We start from the raw sequence: 17,631 nt of genomic DNA, 5'->3' as shown, positions 1-17,631 counted from the left end.
AAGTGGGTATGAGGTGGGAGGGACTGGATGAAAGAAGGTGAGGGATTAGCCAAAGAACATACATGCATGACCCATAGACACAGACAACAGTGTGGTGATGGCCACAGGAAAGGGGGGTGCTGACTGCATGGAGGTTAGCAAAGGGGGCAGAAATGGGGACACCTGTAATAATGTCAACAATAAAAATAAAACAAATGACTAAATGAAAAAGAAATCTAGATGGCAGTCTTCTCTCCAATATTTGAAAAATTTTCAAAGTAACTTTGAAAAGGACAAAAATGAAGGATCAGAGAGTAAAGGTTTATGTATTTATTTTCTTCCTCTGCCAATCCAAATTAAGGAGGTAGCCATAAATGGGGTTCAAAAGACACCTCATGAAAGATTGAGTCATTTGATGGAAGTGCCATTTTAATAAAATTATTTCAAATAATAGTACATTAATTTAAATTCCAATGTTTAATCCTTTTTCAGTTTCATTTTATTGTTTTTCTGAAATATGTGGTTTTGGTGCTTTGAAAAAATTGTCTAGACTTTATACTGCTTTGAAATACCAACCTGAATCTCCACATTGCATCAATCTGAAATACTTGAGGAAGTCAGCGGCTTAAATGGCCTTCTGGGAGCAATAAATCTCATCTTATTTTTTGACAAATTGGTGAGAAGTTGATGAAAGAAACCAAACATCTACCACCCAGTCTATTGTTAAGGAAGGGCCAGTTTCCTGCCCAGAACCTTACTCCTGCAGCGGCCCTTGTGTGGATCACCCAGGGCCTCTGCCTGGCTTCCTGGGGTGTGGTCCATGAATCTTCCCTTAATTAAAGCTGAGTTCTATCTAGTCTGGGAATTTGTGATGTCAAGAAGAATGATATGTTCATGAGACCCAAACAAAATCAACTCAGAAATACTGACAAATTTTTCCTCTATCACTTATTCTCCTGTAAAGGTGGGTCTGTCTCCCTTGCTGAAGAATTGCAGAAATCCAAAATTGACCTTTTTCAGCAGTTAGTGGAATCCAACAGCAGAATAAAGAGGTCATTAGCAAGAACAATTTGGTCTGTACCAACTGTCATGAGCGTGTGTTCGTGATATAGCCTTTTCCATAAGTCAGCCAGGCAACTGCTTGTCTAGCTACCTGCTGAGCAGTCCAGCACCAAGGAATAGACAAGAGCCATATACCAGGTAACTATGCTATTCACTCAGCTTTTATTGAACACAGGTTTACTCAGAGTAGAACATCAATGTACATTAATATCCTACTCACACTGTAACAATTTAAGAGAAATATAACGCACACCGGCACACAGTTATCAGTGGGAAATAATGATGCTGAGTCCCAGAGTCTCAGTCTGCAGATCTGGGAGACAGCATGGTAGGCAAGGGAGTCTTCAGAATCTTGCAAGGAAAGATTTCTGGAGCCAGGTGGGCAGCAGGGCAGAAGAAGTCCTCAGTCTAGCAGGGCAGAGCCTCAGGTGGCCAGATGTAAAGAGAGATAAGCGTGGCATGGAGCAGCACTCTGGTGTGTGGAGCTTGGCTGTCTCAGTAGTGGTCTGGAGCCTGCCTCAGTTATATCTTGAAAGTGGCATACTCCACCCTTCATGGTCCTTTGATATGTGTCTTAGCATGACTGATGGTGACTGGGGAATTTCCCCAGTAGCCTATCTATGGAGGGTCCTGCTTTGCAGACAGTGGCTGTTCTGATCAAAGATCACACGTGCAGATATCCTGGGTGTGTCTCCTTGCCAGATGTGTCTAGCATGACTTAGGTAGTTTCCCTCTTGAACCAAACGTTATGGCTGACTAGCAGCCATCTTGGTTGACACGAGTGACTCCACTTTGTTTTGTATATTGTATGCTATGTTGATCAGACCAATGCCATTTTTTATTGGTCCTGCCCTGCACACCATCCACCAACCCACTGGCGGGCAATTATCAACCAGTGCTGTAGGGCTCCATTACTCAGCGCTGTGTGGAAACAAGGACTCTAGGAATGCCTCAGATCAGCCAAGACTGGAAAAATCTGAGGCAGAACTTAACTATAATATTTCACACCAAAGAACATAGCGTATGTTTTATCAGTTGGTTGGAGAAAGTGTGGCAAAAGTTCTCTGCTGGTGAATAAGAAAAGTGTTTTTTTTTTGCACAGGGATCTGCTCGCTGGAGGAGCCCTCCCCAGGGACAGGTGGGAGGGAGCCAGAGGATCGAGGTTGCGGGGCTGGAGCAGTCACCGACTGAGTTCAAGGTCTGGTGGCTTTGTTAGCCGGCTGGGTCTAGGCTGGGAAATGCGCACTCAGCAGGGAAAGGAGAAGAGATTGGCGCTAGTTTCTAAAAACAACACAGCTCAAGTCTCCCCGCCTGTGTCCCTTTGCTCACCCCACCGACACACAGACGGGTCAAATCCGGTTCCAGGATCGAGTGGGCCTCCCAGTTACCACTCAGAAAAAGGCGGTTATCTGTGACTCCGGGACGGCCCCACCGCTACACCCCTCGAGTTCCCCTGCTCTGTCAACCTGCCAGTTTCTTATTGGCGCTTCTCTCTCAGAGCCTGGGACTGAGGTCGAGCAGAGTCACCACAACTACGACGGTGCCTCTCGCCTGGAGCAGCTGCGGACTGGGACTGGTGGGGCTGCGCCCCAGTTGGAGAGGTCCGCGAGGAGGCTCCAGGGTTCCCTCTGCCGCATTTGCTCTCCGGGGGCCTTCGCTGGGCTCAGTAGGTGCCCCAGCCTCGCCTCCCTATTGCCCTCAAGGGCCGGGTCTCGGGTCTGCTCACCGCCCCTCCCACTCGACCCAACCAATGGACTACTAGCCTCACCCTGCCACCTTCTCACCCTGCGCCTCCAGGAATCCGGAACGGAGAAGGAGGAACCCGGTGAGGGAAAGGAGGCGTTTTTAAGCCGAGCGGGCTCCCGAAGCCCAGGGGGCTGAGTCCCCAGTTTGGAGGCGGGGCTCCCTACAACCTCGAGGCGGGAAGAAAAGCTTGACCCAAAGAGAGGGTGGGGGGGGGGGCGAGTGCGGGTGCTGGGGATCCCGCTTCGCGGGTTCGGGTACCGCGGGCACTGCAGCGGACGCATGTCCCCACCCAGCCTGGACCCGAGAGCGCTGAGTCCCTGCTTACCGTGTGGGGCTCCTTTTCTCCTGTCCCGCCCCTAGTCCTTCTGCCAAAACCTTTGACCAGAGTATCCTTGCCAACATTCCTAAATCTCCTTTGCCAGCTCGTTTCGCCAGGTTAGTAATAAGGCTCTGCTTTTGGATGTGGACAGAAAAGGCCAATTCCCAGAAGGTGTAGTGACCTTTACACCTTTCCCACGAACTAATACGGAGAGGGTCCGAGGGTATTTACCCAACTCAAGGACTTACTTGGTAGCCGAAACCAGTTTCTGCCCTGAAATGTCCTTGAATGCAAACCCTCAGAGGCCTTCTGCTGCCGTTCTGGGAAAGCCTCAGTGATGGAACCGCGGGGAATCCTGTCGGCAGAGAGAACTCGCCCCCTGCCGCAGGGGGAAGTGAAGGTAGGCCGAAGCTAGAAGGCCATCGTAACAATGCCTGCGGCCTTGAAGATACACCGTTAGGACCCTGGCAACACCAAACCTCTCCCCGCTGCCACTGCTCCCTCTCCCCCGGGATACAACAGAAACTGGGGACTTTGGACCCCTCATTTAAAACTCTAGATGCTTGGGATCCGAGATGTGGGTCTGGGCGGGTCGGGCGACGGCTGCTACCTCCCCTCCCACCCCATCACCATCCCCTGCACTCCGGCATTCCCTCTGCCCGGAAAGAGAGGATACCAAGTCTCTGGGCAGCAGGGTGCGACAGGCGCCCAATGCGCGCCCTGCTGGGGGTCAGGGAGGCGTTGGTCTGACTCCGCTTGACGTGGCAGCCACACTGACGACCCCCCGCCCCGCGCCAGGGTGCGTCTCCCTCTCCAGCCTCGCTTTTCTCCGGGTCCCTGCAGTCCTGGCCCGGGGCGTCCAGGGGCGCCCTTCAGCTCCCTGCCGTAGGTCTTGAGCCCGCACCGCAGGCAGGAGCTGACTCTGCTCTCCATGCCCAACGGACGCTGGTGGGGGATTCTGAGTTGTGAAAAGCAGCCACCACCTCCCGGGCGCTGCGCGCTCCCTGCGGCAGGATCCTACAGATCCTCCGAGAGCTGCCCGTTGCACCCGGGGGGTCTCAAGCGAGCACGCCGAGGTAAGCTGTCCCTGCCCTGTCGCTGGCACCCACATCGATGCCCCCTACCCAAATGCACACGCGCTGAGAGCAGACCCAGCGTCTCCCCTCCCGTGGGGCTCCCCGCAAGGCTGCCGGAGAGACGGACAGTGGGACTCGGAAGGCACACCCAGGGAAACTTGTTCCTCCTGTCTCCGATCAGACACTGACGGCTAGCCAGTGCTTGGAGAGGGGCGGGAGGAGGCGGGGAAGGGCTCCAGGAGGGGAGGGGAGCATGCGGTGGGGGAGGGGTGCAGTTGGTGAAACTCCTCTGCCTCTCGCTCTTCTCACTGCTTGCTCCTCTCCGAGCAGACACCCGGGACCTCCCCTGGGCGCCAGCTCCTCGGCTCCGACGGGTCCAACGACAAGCCGGATTTTTTTTTTTTCCTTTCTGGAAATTGGCTTTGGTGTGTGCTTTCCTCCCTCCCCTTTGCCTCCTCCCTTTTTAAGGCATGGCCCGGGCAGTGGCTTCTGGAAGAACAAGTGTGGGAAAAGAGAGAGGAAACCGGAGCTAAATGACAGGATGCAGGCGACTTGAGACACAAAAAAAGAAGCATTGCTCTCGGATCAAGTCATTGCCTCGCTGCTTTCCTTTCTCCGAGAAGCACTGAGGATTTTACAGCTCTAGGCGGAGTTGGAGCGCTTCGGCTGGTTTAGATTCCCTCTTTGCTCCATTTTCCCCGCACGTCCTGGTTCTCCGGAACCTGCCTCGGTGTCCAGCGAAGGGAGAATGGAGAGGGGGCTGCAGCCCCTCGGCGCCGCGCTCGCCCTCGCCTTCGCCCTGGCCCTCGCGCGGGCCAGCGCTTTTCGCAATGGTAAGTGACAGGCTGAGGCGCGCGTGACAGCGCCGCCCCGGCTCTCGGCTGCCCAATTCGGCCGAGCTCGGCTTCCCGCCCAGCTATGAGTCTCGCGGCGGCAGGGATGAAGCCGAAATAACCACCACCTGGGCGAAGGAAACTTTTATCCGGGCGGAGAAATAAAGAAATCAGATCAGTCAGTTTAGGGCAGGAGGATTTCAAGTCCTCCGGCTCCTCCTGATGTTGGTGGTTTGGTTGTGGGGGGTTTCCTATCTGTGTTACGAGGCAGCGCTGCCTACCTTCCTAGATCAGCACACCAATTACCTTAATAATGTTTCCTCCCAAAGGCAATTAGGGGAGACTCCCTTTCAAAAACTGGATGGCTCTTGAAAGTGAATGAAGGCTTTACCAGAACTTCCTGGTTCTCTTTCAGCTCCTCTAAACTGTTTCCTCTGGGTGGGGAAACAGCCTGCAACAGATAGCGGTTTGTGGATTGATGGAACTCCCCCCTCCTTTGTAAATCATCCCTAAACAGTCTGGGGCATGAATGAAAACTACATAGTTTCGTCACAGGAATCATATATACAGTGTAAGGCACCAGGATATCTGAAAATCCCTGACCTATCTGCAGCTTCCACTGAGTTGTACAACCATTCACTGTTAAATAAATGGAAGACTGTGCTGTGTTACAAACACTATCCTGCAACCTAAATAATGTATTTTAAAATGTGATCTGGTTGTAGGCATGTTTCATTAACATTGTGAAGTGTGAAGGAAAGGATATGAAATTATCTTTACAGTGAGTCCTCAGCAATTATTACTGTTATTATCAAACATTTACTTTTGTCTGGCTCAGATTTCAAAGTAATTATAAGAAAAGCCCATTCGCTACTTACTGTGGTATATTGTTTTAATAAGACACCACAGTGGAGGGTGTTTAGACCAGGAGGAATTTAAATCCTGTATTTATGATAGAACATAATCTCTATAATATGCTCTTTGGAGGTTTTGTGATTGAAGCAATAGATTTTCCCTCGACCCACAGCTACTAAGTAGTGTTCTAAAGGGATAGGCTTAGAAGCAACACACACACACACATACACACAAACAAAATTGTGAATGTGGATTCAATTTATTAATGAACCTGAGTTGGTGGCATATTTCTATAATTTGGTAGGGGATAAAGTAACATTCTCCTCCAATTGAAGTAGGTCAGGTGGTTAGATTTTAGAAATTACAGCAACTCAGCCTCCCCAGCTCCTGAATTAAATCAGTAGTGGAGATGTTCACAGGATGGATTTGAAACCTAATGCAAAAAGCTTTCAGACTTTAGGTTGTAATATCTCTCTTTCTCTCTCTCCATATATATAATGAATGTATATATGAAATATGTATATGAATACATATTTATTTTCTTAGCAGAAATCTGGGGAATGCAAAGAACCAGAGTTTGGTTTGGTGAGCTTGACTAGTTAAAGCCATGCTGCTGTGTTCACAGGGGCCATAGCTTCTGTAACTCAGCAGACCTCTTAAAGCCATGTCCACCTCCTCTGAGTCCCTGTGACTACTAAATTAATTCATTAACCTTATTTAGGACTAATGGTCCAGAGTCATTAGAAATTGCTCTTTTCTTAATCAACTGTTAGAGAGATTGAACAGAGCCGGGGAGTCTAGGAGTCTACATTATCTTATTACACTGTCACTTTCTCAGAAGTCACAGATTAAAGAGCTCTGGTGCGGTACCGAGTCCACCTAAATGTCCTCTGAAGTGACTCTGGTGAGTGACTAGAAGGAGTGCTGTTTTATTTCACTCCTCTAACAGATGCCAGACTCTGTCATGATGTTCATACAGAGCTGGAGGAGACTTAATGAGATGGGGTCACTTTCCAAGTTGTCTGCACATTTAACAGAATGCAAAAGCCTGAGCAGAATCACACAACAAAGTCCAATATGATCATTAGCTGAGATTCTGAACTCCAGTTGCAAGATCATTTCTTTTTGGCAAACCTTAAGCTTTTAAAAGCAGAGGAAAGGGCAGAGGAAGTCAGTGTAAGGCCACTCCTGGTCTAAGAAACATAGTCAGAAACATCTAGCAATTGAGAAAAACAATATAATTTATATTATGTTCTTTTTAATTTATGGGCAATAATTTCTGTAATGCATGTAGCTTTATGCATTTTTGATGTGCACTTCATCTTTCATTTCCATTTGACCTGGTTTTCCTGTAATATAATTCTGTAGATTTATAAATTCATGCTGAGAGCAAAGAATGCTATTTTTCCCCCCACAGGGAATCTATTAGATGCAATATTAAAATCTATATATACCATTACTGAATATTTGTGATTGATAGGCTTATATATTTCACCACTTTCATACCTGTCCCTCTTAAATAGTTTATGCACTGAATTTTTATTGCTCAAAATTAAGCATCAATAAATGAGGAAGCATTTCAGGCTGAGGCTCTCCAGCATGAAATCCATCACAAAAAGTGACAATGAGAATCTGTGCTGAACAAGAAAGCAGCCCAGACAGAGACTGGTTTATTTGGCTCTTAGTCGATCACTTCAGCATTTGGGCTTTTCTTTTAAATGAAGGCTCAAAATCAGTTAGTTCACCTTTCCCAGAATGTGAGAGTGAGGCTTACCATATGTGATACCAGATCTCAGTGTGGGGGGATTTTTTCAGTACGTAGGTAATTGGAATTAATACCATGCGGCTAATTTATTTTTTCTTTCTGCCCCCTTATTTTGATCTGGTCTCCAAGCTTGAGCAACTTGGAGAAGTAGAGTAGAATTATCCCTGCTTCATGAGATGTACTTTGTTCTATGTTGATCTGGATCTCAGGAGCAGAAATAACTCATAATCCCTTAGATTTATGGGTAGATAAAACAACAAAAGAAAAGGTTTGTCTTGGAAGATAATTTCTACTGATCAATGACAGAGACCAGGCTTATCATCAAAAGCTACATAAGGGTCTGAGTAGCATCGTTCAGTCACTTTTCACTCAGAACTCACTACTTAATGTGATTACACTTTTGGGTGGTAATTAAATCTAGAAGAGGCTCCCTGGGGACCATGTTAACATCCATTGAGTGGTTTAATGTTTTTAAAAGTAGAATACCTTTTCCTTGGGGCAGAAGTTTGTGGGGAATGGGAGTCCAGTCTTTTTAGATCTCAGTTTACTTTTCCTCCTGATCCAACCTTCCTGGGATCAGAACATTTCTTGGTGAGATGTTGCTATCAGTGCCACCTGAAGGACCTGCAAGGACCTCTCAGAGTTCCCCATGAGAAGTTATGGAATGTTTAATAGCCAATAATTGACATACAAAACTAGAATATCTAACTGGTTATCAGGGAAAGAGCTGCTAAAGTGTTATTTTCATTACAGATAAATGTGGCGATACTATAAAAATTGAAAGCCCTGGATACCTTACTTCTCCTGGTTATCCTCATTCTTATCATCCAAGTGAAAAATGTGAATGGCTAATTCAGGCTCCCGACCCATACCAGAGAATTATGATCAACTTCAACCCTCATTTCGACTTGGAAGACCGAGACTGCAAGTAAGTGCTGACGTTATTTGAACAGGGCACCACAGCACCATCTAGTGGTCACAGTTGTCTAATGGGGGACAGTTTGTATGTATGATCTGGTATATAAATGGATCCAGGAAGAATTCTAATCTAGGCCAGATCATATGTGAATGGCATGGAAATTAAATTACATTAAATGATTTCTGAGTTCTCCAAACTAGGAAGATTGTATTTAAATATGCAATCTCTCATAATTTTGCTGTTAACACTTCTGGTTTTGTAACTCTTTTAAGAAATGTACATATCTTTCTCCCTCCCCACACCCCACCCTCCAGGGAAAAGGGAAGAATTAGAAACCCAAACTCTCACTTGAGTTTTTATTAAATGTGACAAGCCACTAACATATATTGCATTGAAAGACAATGAAATTGGATATTTTTACAACAAATCTGTGACACATTTTGTGATTTAAGAACTCTGTCTTGTTGGCATGAGAAAAGAAAATGGTCATTGAGCTCTTGCTGATGTGGCTCAGTCGGTTGGGAGGGGTCATGTGTTCAATTCCTGGCCAGGGCACATGCCTAGGTTGCAGGTTCAGTGCCTGATTGAGGCTTAAATGAGAGGAAACTGTTGATCTTTTTCCTATTGGTGTTTCTCTCCCTCTCTCTCTCCTTCCCTTCCCCCCTCTCTAAAATCAATAAGCATGTCTTTGGGTGAAGATAAAATAATTGTCACTGAAAATAAAAGGAATATAGGGTAAGTCAGATGAGAGGATTCTTACAGTAGATCAATGATTACAAATCTCTTGTTGAAGATGTGAAAATAATTACTAATATACAATGGAACGTAAATATGAATCAGCATTTCATCCATCTGCTTTACTCTTACTATCTCCTTCTATTAAGTTACTAAGCATTGTTAGGTTACTGTGCCAGATTTTATTATTATGAAAACATTCTTACTACATAGTCTGAATTATATTTCCTCACTTTATGTGAAAAAACTGCTGTGCAGTTTTCCACAGTATGGAAAGTATGTGTTGATGTTGCAGGCAGCAGCCCACAGAGATCCAGAATTCACTTTTGTCTCTGGACATCCAGCTGCCCACCTGTCTCTGTCTTGTCTCCATTATCCCAGTCTGCCCTACTATTCATGGTGTGTTCTCCAGAGATTTGAACCCGAATGCCAATTTTTAATGAAGTTTAGACCTATAAAGAGTTTTAGCAAAGGAAAACAATCTAGTTATATATAAATTCTAAAGTGTATATCAGGGACTATGTTTCCCAACTTTTAAAATGGATCAATTTGATATGTCTATTGTATCTGCAAACACATAACCCTTTTAGGTAAGAACACAATAATATGAAAATGTTTCCACTTATAGGAAGTTCTCAACAACCTGTTGAGTTGGTGGGGTAAACTAGTTTTTCACGGATAAGGTAGTATGTTCATCTGGTTAACTCAACATCTTAGTGCCTAAAGGATTAGCATATGTTCCTGTACTGTTGATCAATTTCTAAATAATCAGCATATACTACAGTGCAATAAAATTATGCTGATTATAATTTAATCTGTTCTGTGATTCAGAAGTGCTTCAGGGCATTAAACAGACTTCTTAATCTTGTGTGAAAGTTATCATTTATAGAGTGTTACAGTGGCTGCTACAATATTCTGGATGGTGGTTTTTACAATGTCAATCACCTAGACAACTTAGAGACTTGTACCCTATTTTATTTTTGGTTTTTGGCAATATTTAAACTGCTATAGGATATATTTTTAAGAAACTGATAAAACATACCCAAGAAATAACATTATTCCCCCAAATAAGGTGCTATTAAATTTCAATAAACTTATATTTACTGTTTCCTGATCTGAAAATCATAACCACGTGTATATGTAATACAGTACTTAACAAATTCAGAATAGTCAGTAGTTAATAGCAAGGAAGTACTGGTAAATGTTTGACAACTGGATCTTGGGCGGGAAGAGTCAAGTCCTGATATGTGATATTTGCCGATTTCTGTAGTATAAATTCTCCCTCCATGGCCGATTTCAGACTACCCCTGTGATGTCACTCTTTACAGACTTGCAAAGAGATGTGTACAGCTAGTTGTTATGAGCTGGTGCAAGCCAGCTTCAGGGCACAACTGGAGTAGAAGTGTAAGAAGAGGAAGCAAGTTGAGTGTGTTAATATATGTAAAGTACTTATAGCAGTGTCTAGCACACATTAAGCCTTAATTAATAATTTGCCACACCATGATGGGAGGTAGGACATGGTGGGATTTTAGGTAGTCTTCTTTTTTTCCAAGATGAGAAAAAAGCAGATAACTATATTTTATAGGAAGAGACAATTTTAGTGATGTTAGCAAGGTATTCAAGAAACTGACATGGCCAAGAATATTGTTTCTGTAACTGTGATGGTGAGATTTTTTTAAATGCTTGAATAAAGTGATTTCTTTATTTATCTATATAGTCACTAATTATATCTATCTATAATTAGTAACGGAGGGTTTGTTCTTTGTGAAGGTGCCATCTCCCGGCCAGCCTTGAAAGTCTATTTTTAGCCTTTTTAATGAAGTCAATGAACATTATGGCATGGAAAGTTCTTTGTGCTATGTTTTGAAGAGTTGTTGTCTGATTGTTTTATTGATGAAAATTCCAAAACCGATATTGGAAGACCAACTTAACACATTGCAGTTGCTGACTTTCCAGGTTGGTCCACATGATTCCTGGTTGTTGTTGAAGGTTGTACTTGAAATTCTTCAAATGTGGTGCAATTCTTATCTCCTTTAGAAAAGGCTGTGGGAAGAATCAACAGCTTTAAAATTTATAGGAGGTTAGACTTTCCTACAAAAAATGGAAACCAGCAGAAACTCTTGAACAGCATATTTACAGACTTCAAAAATTTTTGTCAGATGTACAAAACCATAGTTTTGTGGCTTCTGGTGTTTGTTGTGGTTGTTGTTGTCTTGATGATTTATATTGGCTTAATCCAAAATTGTATTTGAAATTATATAAAACTAGTTATAATCAACCACATTCAGAGAGCTTTTAGTTATTATTTCTGTTAAGAATAAGCTGTAGTCTTGAGATATTTACTATCCTTACCTTTCTCAGCTGTATTATGTGTACTTGTTGTACCAATGTCATAAGGTTACTGTAGTGGATAATGAAGTAGTGGCTATGAGGGCCCTTTGAAAAGTTAAAAGCTCCCCTCAAAAGAAGTTTATCATTTTTATAATATCTTTAACAACTTGGTGATGGCTAAAACATTTGGAAATAAGAAATTAAGCATATGTCAAACTAAATATATTGACCCAGTAATGGGATGATCTGCACGTAATACACTCTGAATTTTCTGTTAATACTGTCAGTTTCTGTTTCATCAGCTTTCACCATGTGAAAGTTCAGGAAATTGATTCCTTGTCACATTTGCTTATTGAGAAACTTTTTTCAGACACAAGTAAACAATCATTTTTCTGTAAGGTATAAGGGTAGATAAGTCATTAAATATATTAGTTATGGTAGAATAAATGTTTTAATTTAAATTTTACTGTTTTATTTATAATTAAATAAAAACTATTTCATAATTTAACAATACAATAGAATGTATTTAATTTATGTGATTTATTTATCACAACTTTTCATGTGAATAAAACCAAAACTGACCCAGTCTTTAAATAGACTATGGACCTATCTTTACAAAGAGTTCTTACAGTGAATACAAAGGGTTTCCTTAGGGAAAAGTAAAGTGCAAGTTGCACCTAATGGTTTTAAAATGCAATAATATGAGTTTATGACACCACTGAATCATGTATCATTACAAATAAGCATTAAAAACATAATATTATAATTCCTTGAATTCTTTTATTGAACAAGGGGTATAGATCAATCATTCATCAGAGGAGTTAAGTAGAGCATCTGTCTGCAGGGCTAACATTGTGCTAGGATTTCTAGCTAGGTATACTGCCTGGTTTTATTGTTATGTTCATATAACAGATGGTGCTAGAGAGTATTCTGAGAGTAGAAGGAGAGTAGAGATGTTCAGGAAATGGAAGTTATGATTATTTCTCTTTTTTTTGCACCAGCAGAATGCTTCATGCTTGTGAAGTATGGTAAAGTAGGCATCCTGGATTGCATAAAACTTTATATCTGCATAATAAACAAGAATGTCATTGATACAGTAGTTAGAGTTTATGAAACTTCCTCAGTTTCCCAGGAATGCTGCCTATCAGTCCCCAGTTTCCCAGGAATGCCGCCTATCAGTATGATAATTTATAATAATTTGTGACAAATATTGCTGAACAAAGAGGTGTGTGGTTACATCCAGATCAGTTGTCATCATCTGGGGGGCAGTAAAGATTTCACAGACACTGAGTTACAAACATTAATAAAATTAATGTGAAACTCCAGAAAGAGAGTCCCAGAAGGCGACAGTGTTGGGAGAAGAAAGCCCAGCAGTGGTCTTCTGACAAGTTCCCAACTTTACTGACTGATTGTCAGTGCTGTTTTGTAGGATTTTCTCAAGATGCAAGGCTAACATGCATAGATGCTTTGCTGTCTAGAATTTAAATCTCTTCTTTGTGTAACCAATAATAGATGTCTTTTTCTAATTTAGTGCAATCAAATGAAGATATCACTCATAACTTCATATGAAGTTTATTTACAATTAAATTATAATTAAATAAATGAACTTCAAGTTTGGGTATTTTGTTTTAATGATACTTTTCAAATTACCTAAATTATCTCAAACTTTGAAACACCATTACTTCATTTATTTTAATGGAATGTAAACTCACTGAATAAAAATCTGCCCTTAGTTTCTTGAATCTTTTTATTTCTATAATTTTAATTATATTATGGTCACTTAGTCATTTACTGGCAATTTGAGGAATATAAGTTCTATTTCTGGTTTCCCTAAGTAACATTTTCTGTTTTGGCACTATTTACTTTGTTCATCATGGACTTTTACAATAGTTTTGGTAATTTAAACTTTTATTAAAATATTATTTATCTTGATGAGTGAGTTCTTTGGCTTTTTGTATCCAAGGAAAGTGCCTCATTCTAGTTCCGGTCTTGTCACATCATGTTGACCAAAACAAAGAAAGACATTGTTTTATGGAAAATAGTGGGTATTTAACCTATAAAACCTTTTTATTTTCTATATGTAATATAGGAATATATGTCATTTTAATTAAAGTATGATCTATACCTAGAAAAATACACAAAGTAAGTGTACAGTTTGATGAAGGTTTCATTCTGATCACATTTAACCTAGCCAGAGTAAAGATTCCCAGCACCGGGTAAAGAAGCACCTATGTTCACTTTCAGTCACTGACCTTTGGCCTCAAGGGCAGCTGCTCTCCTGACTTGTATGATTCCATTTTTATAATTTTCAAAATCAGGCAAAACTGAACTATAGCCTTAGTTGCTTATATGTATTATTCTTTCACTAAAGTGAAATTCTTTGGAATTTAGATTTAAAGTTGTGTGATGTTCCCTTTCTAATGAAAAAACCAGAGTCCTACTGAAGCATTTTATAATTTTTTTGGTGACTATTCCAGAAATATTTTATATTTGTTGTATATACTATGGTTTATAAAATAAACAAAATGTGTTCAGTCTGGAGCCTACTTTATATGCAAGGCAAATTCTGAAAAATTCTTCCTTTGCTTTATTTTTCCTCATTTTTTTTTATCGTTGGTTTTTATCTCAAGTAACTTCCCCATATGGGCAATGTGAGGGCACCACCACCAAGCTCAGTTCCATAATAAAACTACTGAGTGGTAAGAATCAGCCCTTCAGAGAACAACTGCTGGCCAATATTGTCACCACCTGTAGCATCCTTACTTACTACCCAGGCAGAGAATTATCTACTTTCTTCCTCTTGATCTGTCTCCCCAAGCCACCCCCCCACCCCCGCACCCTACCCTGCCATTAGCACTGATTTAATTTGAAAAGAACTCCATGTGTTTGTAAAATTAATATTGTTTATTATTTCTTACTATAAGCAATCACATTTGATCACAATGAATTTTTAATATTACAAGGTTGTTTGTGGGTTAGGCATTTCTGTAATTCAAAAGAAGCAACCTTTATGAGAAGCTAAAAAAGAAGGTTCATTGAAATCTTTTCAGATTGAATCAGCATGTACATGGCATTTCCAGATTTCACTTTGAGGAGTAGGCACTTAAAAATTGATCCAAGTGAGACATATGCCTTCAGCCAGCATGCATATTCTCAGCTCCTTTCTTTCCAGCTTAAAACGTGATACTTGAATGCATGCTAACACACTTCAGCAATGGAAAGGAGGCTACCAAATTACCATTGTAGTATTCAACGAGGCTGATCATTAAGCCTGAAGAAAAACAAGAGACAAGATTAGTGTTCAGATCAGATTCCAAATGCCTCATAATTGGGTGTTTGTAATCAGTCCTGACTGTAAGAGTCAGTGACTTGGCAGAACACAGTACCTCAAAAGATTTTTCCTCCTTGTCTCTGATTGATTAAACTGTGTCTAGGTCAGTGAGGGATGGCAAAAGGTCAGTGTAACTCCCAGGCTGGCTGTGAAGCATGCCAAACACATGCTGGCTTATGGTTGACATCATTTAGTCTTTGCAAAGAGTTCAGGAAATGAATTGCATTCATTCAGAACCCTACTAAATTTTGTAGAAGAGCAGAGAAGAAAAAAAGTCTTTTGTTTTTTGTGTACTCAAGTGCTTAGTAGTGTGGTGTTTCTCCTCATCAAGCCCTGGTCTACAGTGCTCACATCTTCCATCTTACTTGCTCAACAAATGTTTTTCTTCTTTAACTTAAATAATCAATAGAAAGTTTAGAGAGGAATGATCATGGCTGCTTCTGACTGTCGGGCCCTCACTATTTGCCACCACAGCATTTGCTAAACATTGTGCACATGGTCTTCCTTCCTCTTCCTGTCATCCCTGTCTTACAGATAGCAGCACTGAGGCTTAGAAAAGGTTGGATACCTGAGCCAGAAGACTTAGCTGCTGCACAAAAAACCTTTCCATTTTTGTGACCAAAGGGGCTTGGGATATGCCTTTTGAATGAGAGAATTTTTATGAAATATTGTCAACTTATTTTTTATTCAAGCAGCCATCTTCTTCTGTCAAATACCTCACACAAGAGTTTAAATATGAACCAACTAATTCTGAGTAAGGACTTAATTTTTAAATGCTTAGTTCAGTTTAAGTAAGCTCTGATAAAAACTGTGCCCAGAAACTTCCAAAGAATGGGTGATTTCCACTCAGTCAAAAAGTTAAGATTTGCCTTAACTTAGAAACTGATGTCCTAGGGGGAAATATCTGAATTCTGACCCCTTGGGTCTATGGAGTTGGAAAGCGCAAATCACACACAAATACAATCTTTACTTGAAAGCTGATAACCAGGCAGCACAAGGGTTCAATGCATACCGTTGGTTCAGGAGACACATGGGATTCTGACTACATCTGGCACTTCCTCACAGTCTGGGAAGTAGGGAGGCTGCATTCTTTTCCAGGTGCTCCTCACTGACTTCATTAATCTCAGGCAAATAGCCCAAAAGTTTCACCCTGCCTAGCTCCCCTGCTTGGAACATTTTGATACTTGTATTTGCCACTTGTGACTCAGTAAGGGTTAAAGAGAAAATGTTTGCTCAAGCACTGGATTCCTGTAAGAAATAGAAGAGTGTTTTTTGAGAAGAAACAGATGCTGCAGAGTATTTTTGTTTTTATCTGGTCAGATTCTTGTATAATCAGTCAGCCAGGTTGGAGGTGATGGCTTGTTGCTTCTGTGATGTCTGGCATGTCACATAGAGACTGGCCAGTCCTGGGGTGAAAGAGGATCTAAATGTCTCCATATTGAGGTTCTTAAATTTCTCTGTAACAGGCAGAAGTGACAAAGGCCAGTCAGTACAGTCACCATTTCAACTTCTTGCCTGACTTTCTAAGCAACGGGTGCTACTAGCTGGGCAGCTATTGTATAAGATGTAAGCTACCAACAAAATGGCATGTAAAAAGTGAGGTGTGATCCAAATCTTAGTCCTAGACAGGAACTTAAATACAGAATTCCCAAATTAAAAAAAAGAGCACACTTTGAATCACATAAAATGAAGGACACAAAGCCCCACAAACTTGGTACCACAGGTTGATTTTGTCTGATTTGGGATTATGTTATTTTTTAGATATAGTGACACCTGGCTCAATTTAGACCACTTTTTGACCATTTATCTTGGTTCATACTTATCTGTTCATTCTCGAATTACTTCAAGAAAGTGGGCATATATTCATGAACAAATTTAGACATAAAAAAGATGTTTAAAATTTTAATTTCTGATCACTACACTCTTGAAAAAATTGGGAGCCATTAAAAATAACAAATCTTCATTGATTTGACAGTCTGACTCTATGTGCATCTCTGTTCTAATACCCATGTGTTTGAGTTCTTCCTTCTAAGTGAACAATAAGGATTTGATTCCCCAAAGGGTGCCAAACTCTATGAAGGCAGAGAAACCATATCTTATATACTTCTAATTCCCAATTCAATAGAATACTTTTCATATAGTAGACAGTAGTTTAATAGAACTAAACAGCTGTTTTCATATAGTAGACAGTAGTTTAATAGAACTAAACAGCTGTTAGTTTTGTCCGAACTTGAAATCTGGTCATGAAGAATTAAGGAAAATAAAAACAGTGTTTCCCTGAGTAGGGTCTGTGAGGTCTGTCCAGCAAGTATCCAGCCATGTACTATGAAAAATAAAGACATTTATTGAAGATGATGCAAGATACAAGAAACATTGGCCCTGGCTGATGTGGCTCAAGTGGATTGAGTGCCAGCCTGTGAACTAAAGGGTCACTGGTTCCATTCCCAGTCAGGGCACATGCCTGGGTTGTATCGACCAGGTCCCCAGTAGGGGGCAGAAGAGAGACAACCACACATTGATATTTCTCTCCCTCTCTTTCTCCCACCCTTCCCCTCTCTCTAAAAATAAATTTAAAAAAATATTTTTAAAAAAGATACAAGAAACATGGTACATAGAACAATGACACAGCAGTCCCCTTCAAAGTAGGGGACCTCACACAGTTTACCCAATAGCCATCAGC

General features: G+C 41.6%; 1 protein-coding gene across 3 annotated transcripts in view; it reads left to right on the top strand.

Annotated features, from left to right (window-relative positions):
- Nucleotides 1-3,049: 3,049 nt before the first annotated feature.
- NRP1 (neuropilin 1) overlaps nucleotides 3,050-17,631 on the top strand; it is a 163,235-nt gene continuing 148,653 nt past the window's right edge. For 2 of the 3 annotated variants that reach the window (XM_045820082.1, XM_045820080.1), the window contains exons 1-4: nucleotides 3,050-3,506; nucleotides 3,905-4,182; nucleotides 4,513-5,015; nucleotides 8,389-8,563. In XM_045820082.1, the coding sequence (XP_045676038.1) occupies nucleotides 4,931-5,015; nucleotides 8,389-8,563 (260 nt within the window). In that variant the 5' untranslated portion in view covers nucleotides 3,050-3,506; nucleotides 3,905-4,182; nucleotides 4,513-4,930. The remainder of the gene's footprint in view (nucleotides 3,507-3,904; nucleotides 4,183-4,512; nucleotides 5,016-8,388; nucleotides 8,564-17,631) is intronic. The other variant, XM_045820081.1, reaches the window with a different exon arrangement.

This window comes from Phyllostomus hastatus, unplaced genomic scaffold, assembly GCF_019186645.2.
Source record: "Phyllostomus hastatus isolate PE091 unplaced genomic scaffold, TTU_PhHast_1.1 phas_scaffold_39, whole genome shotgun sequence".
NCBI lineage: Eukaryota > Metazoa > Chordata > Mammalia > Chiroptera > Phyllostomidae > Phyllostomus > Phyllostomus hastatus.
This window is presented reverse-complemented; position numbering and strand designations above follow the sequence as displayed.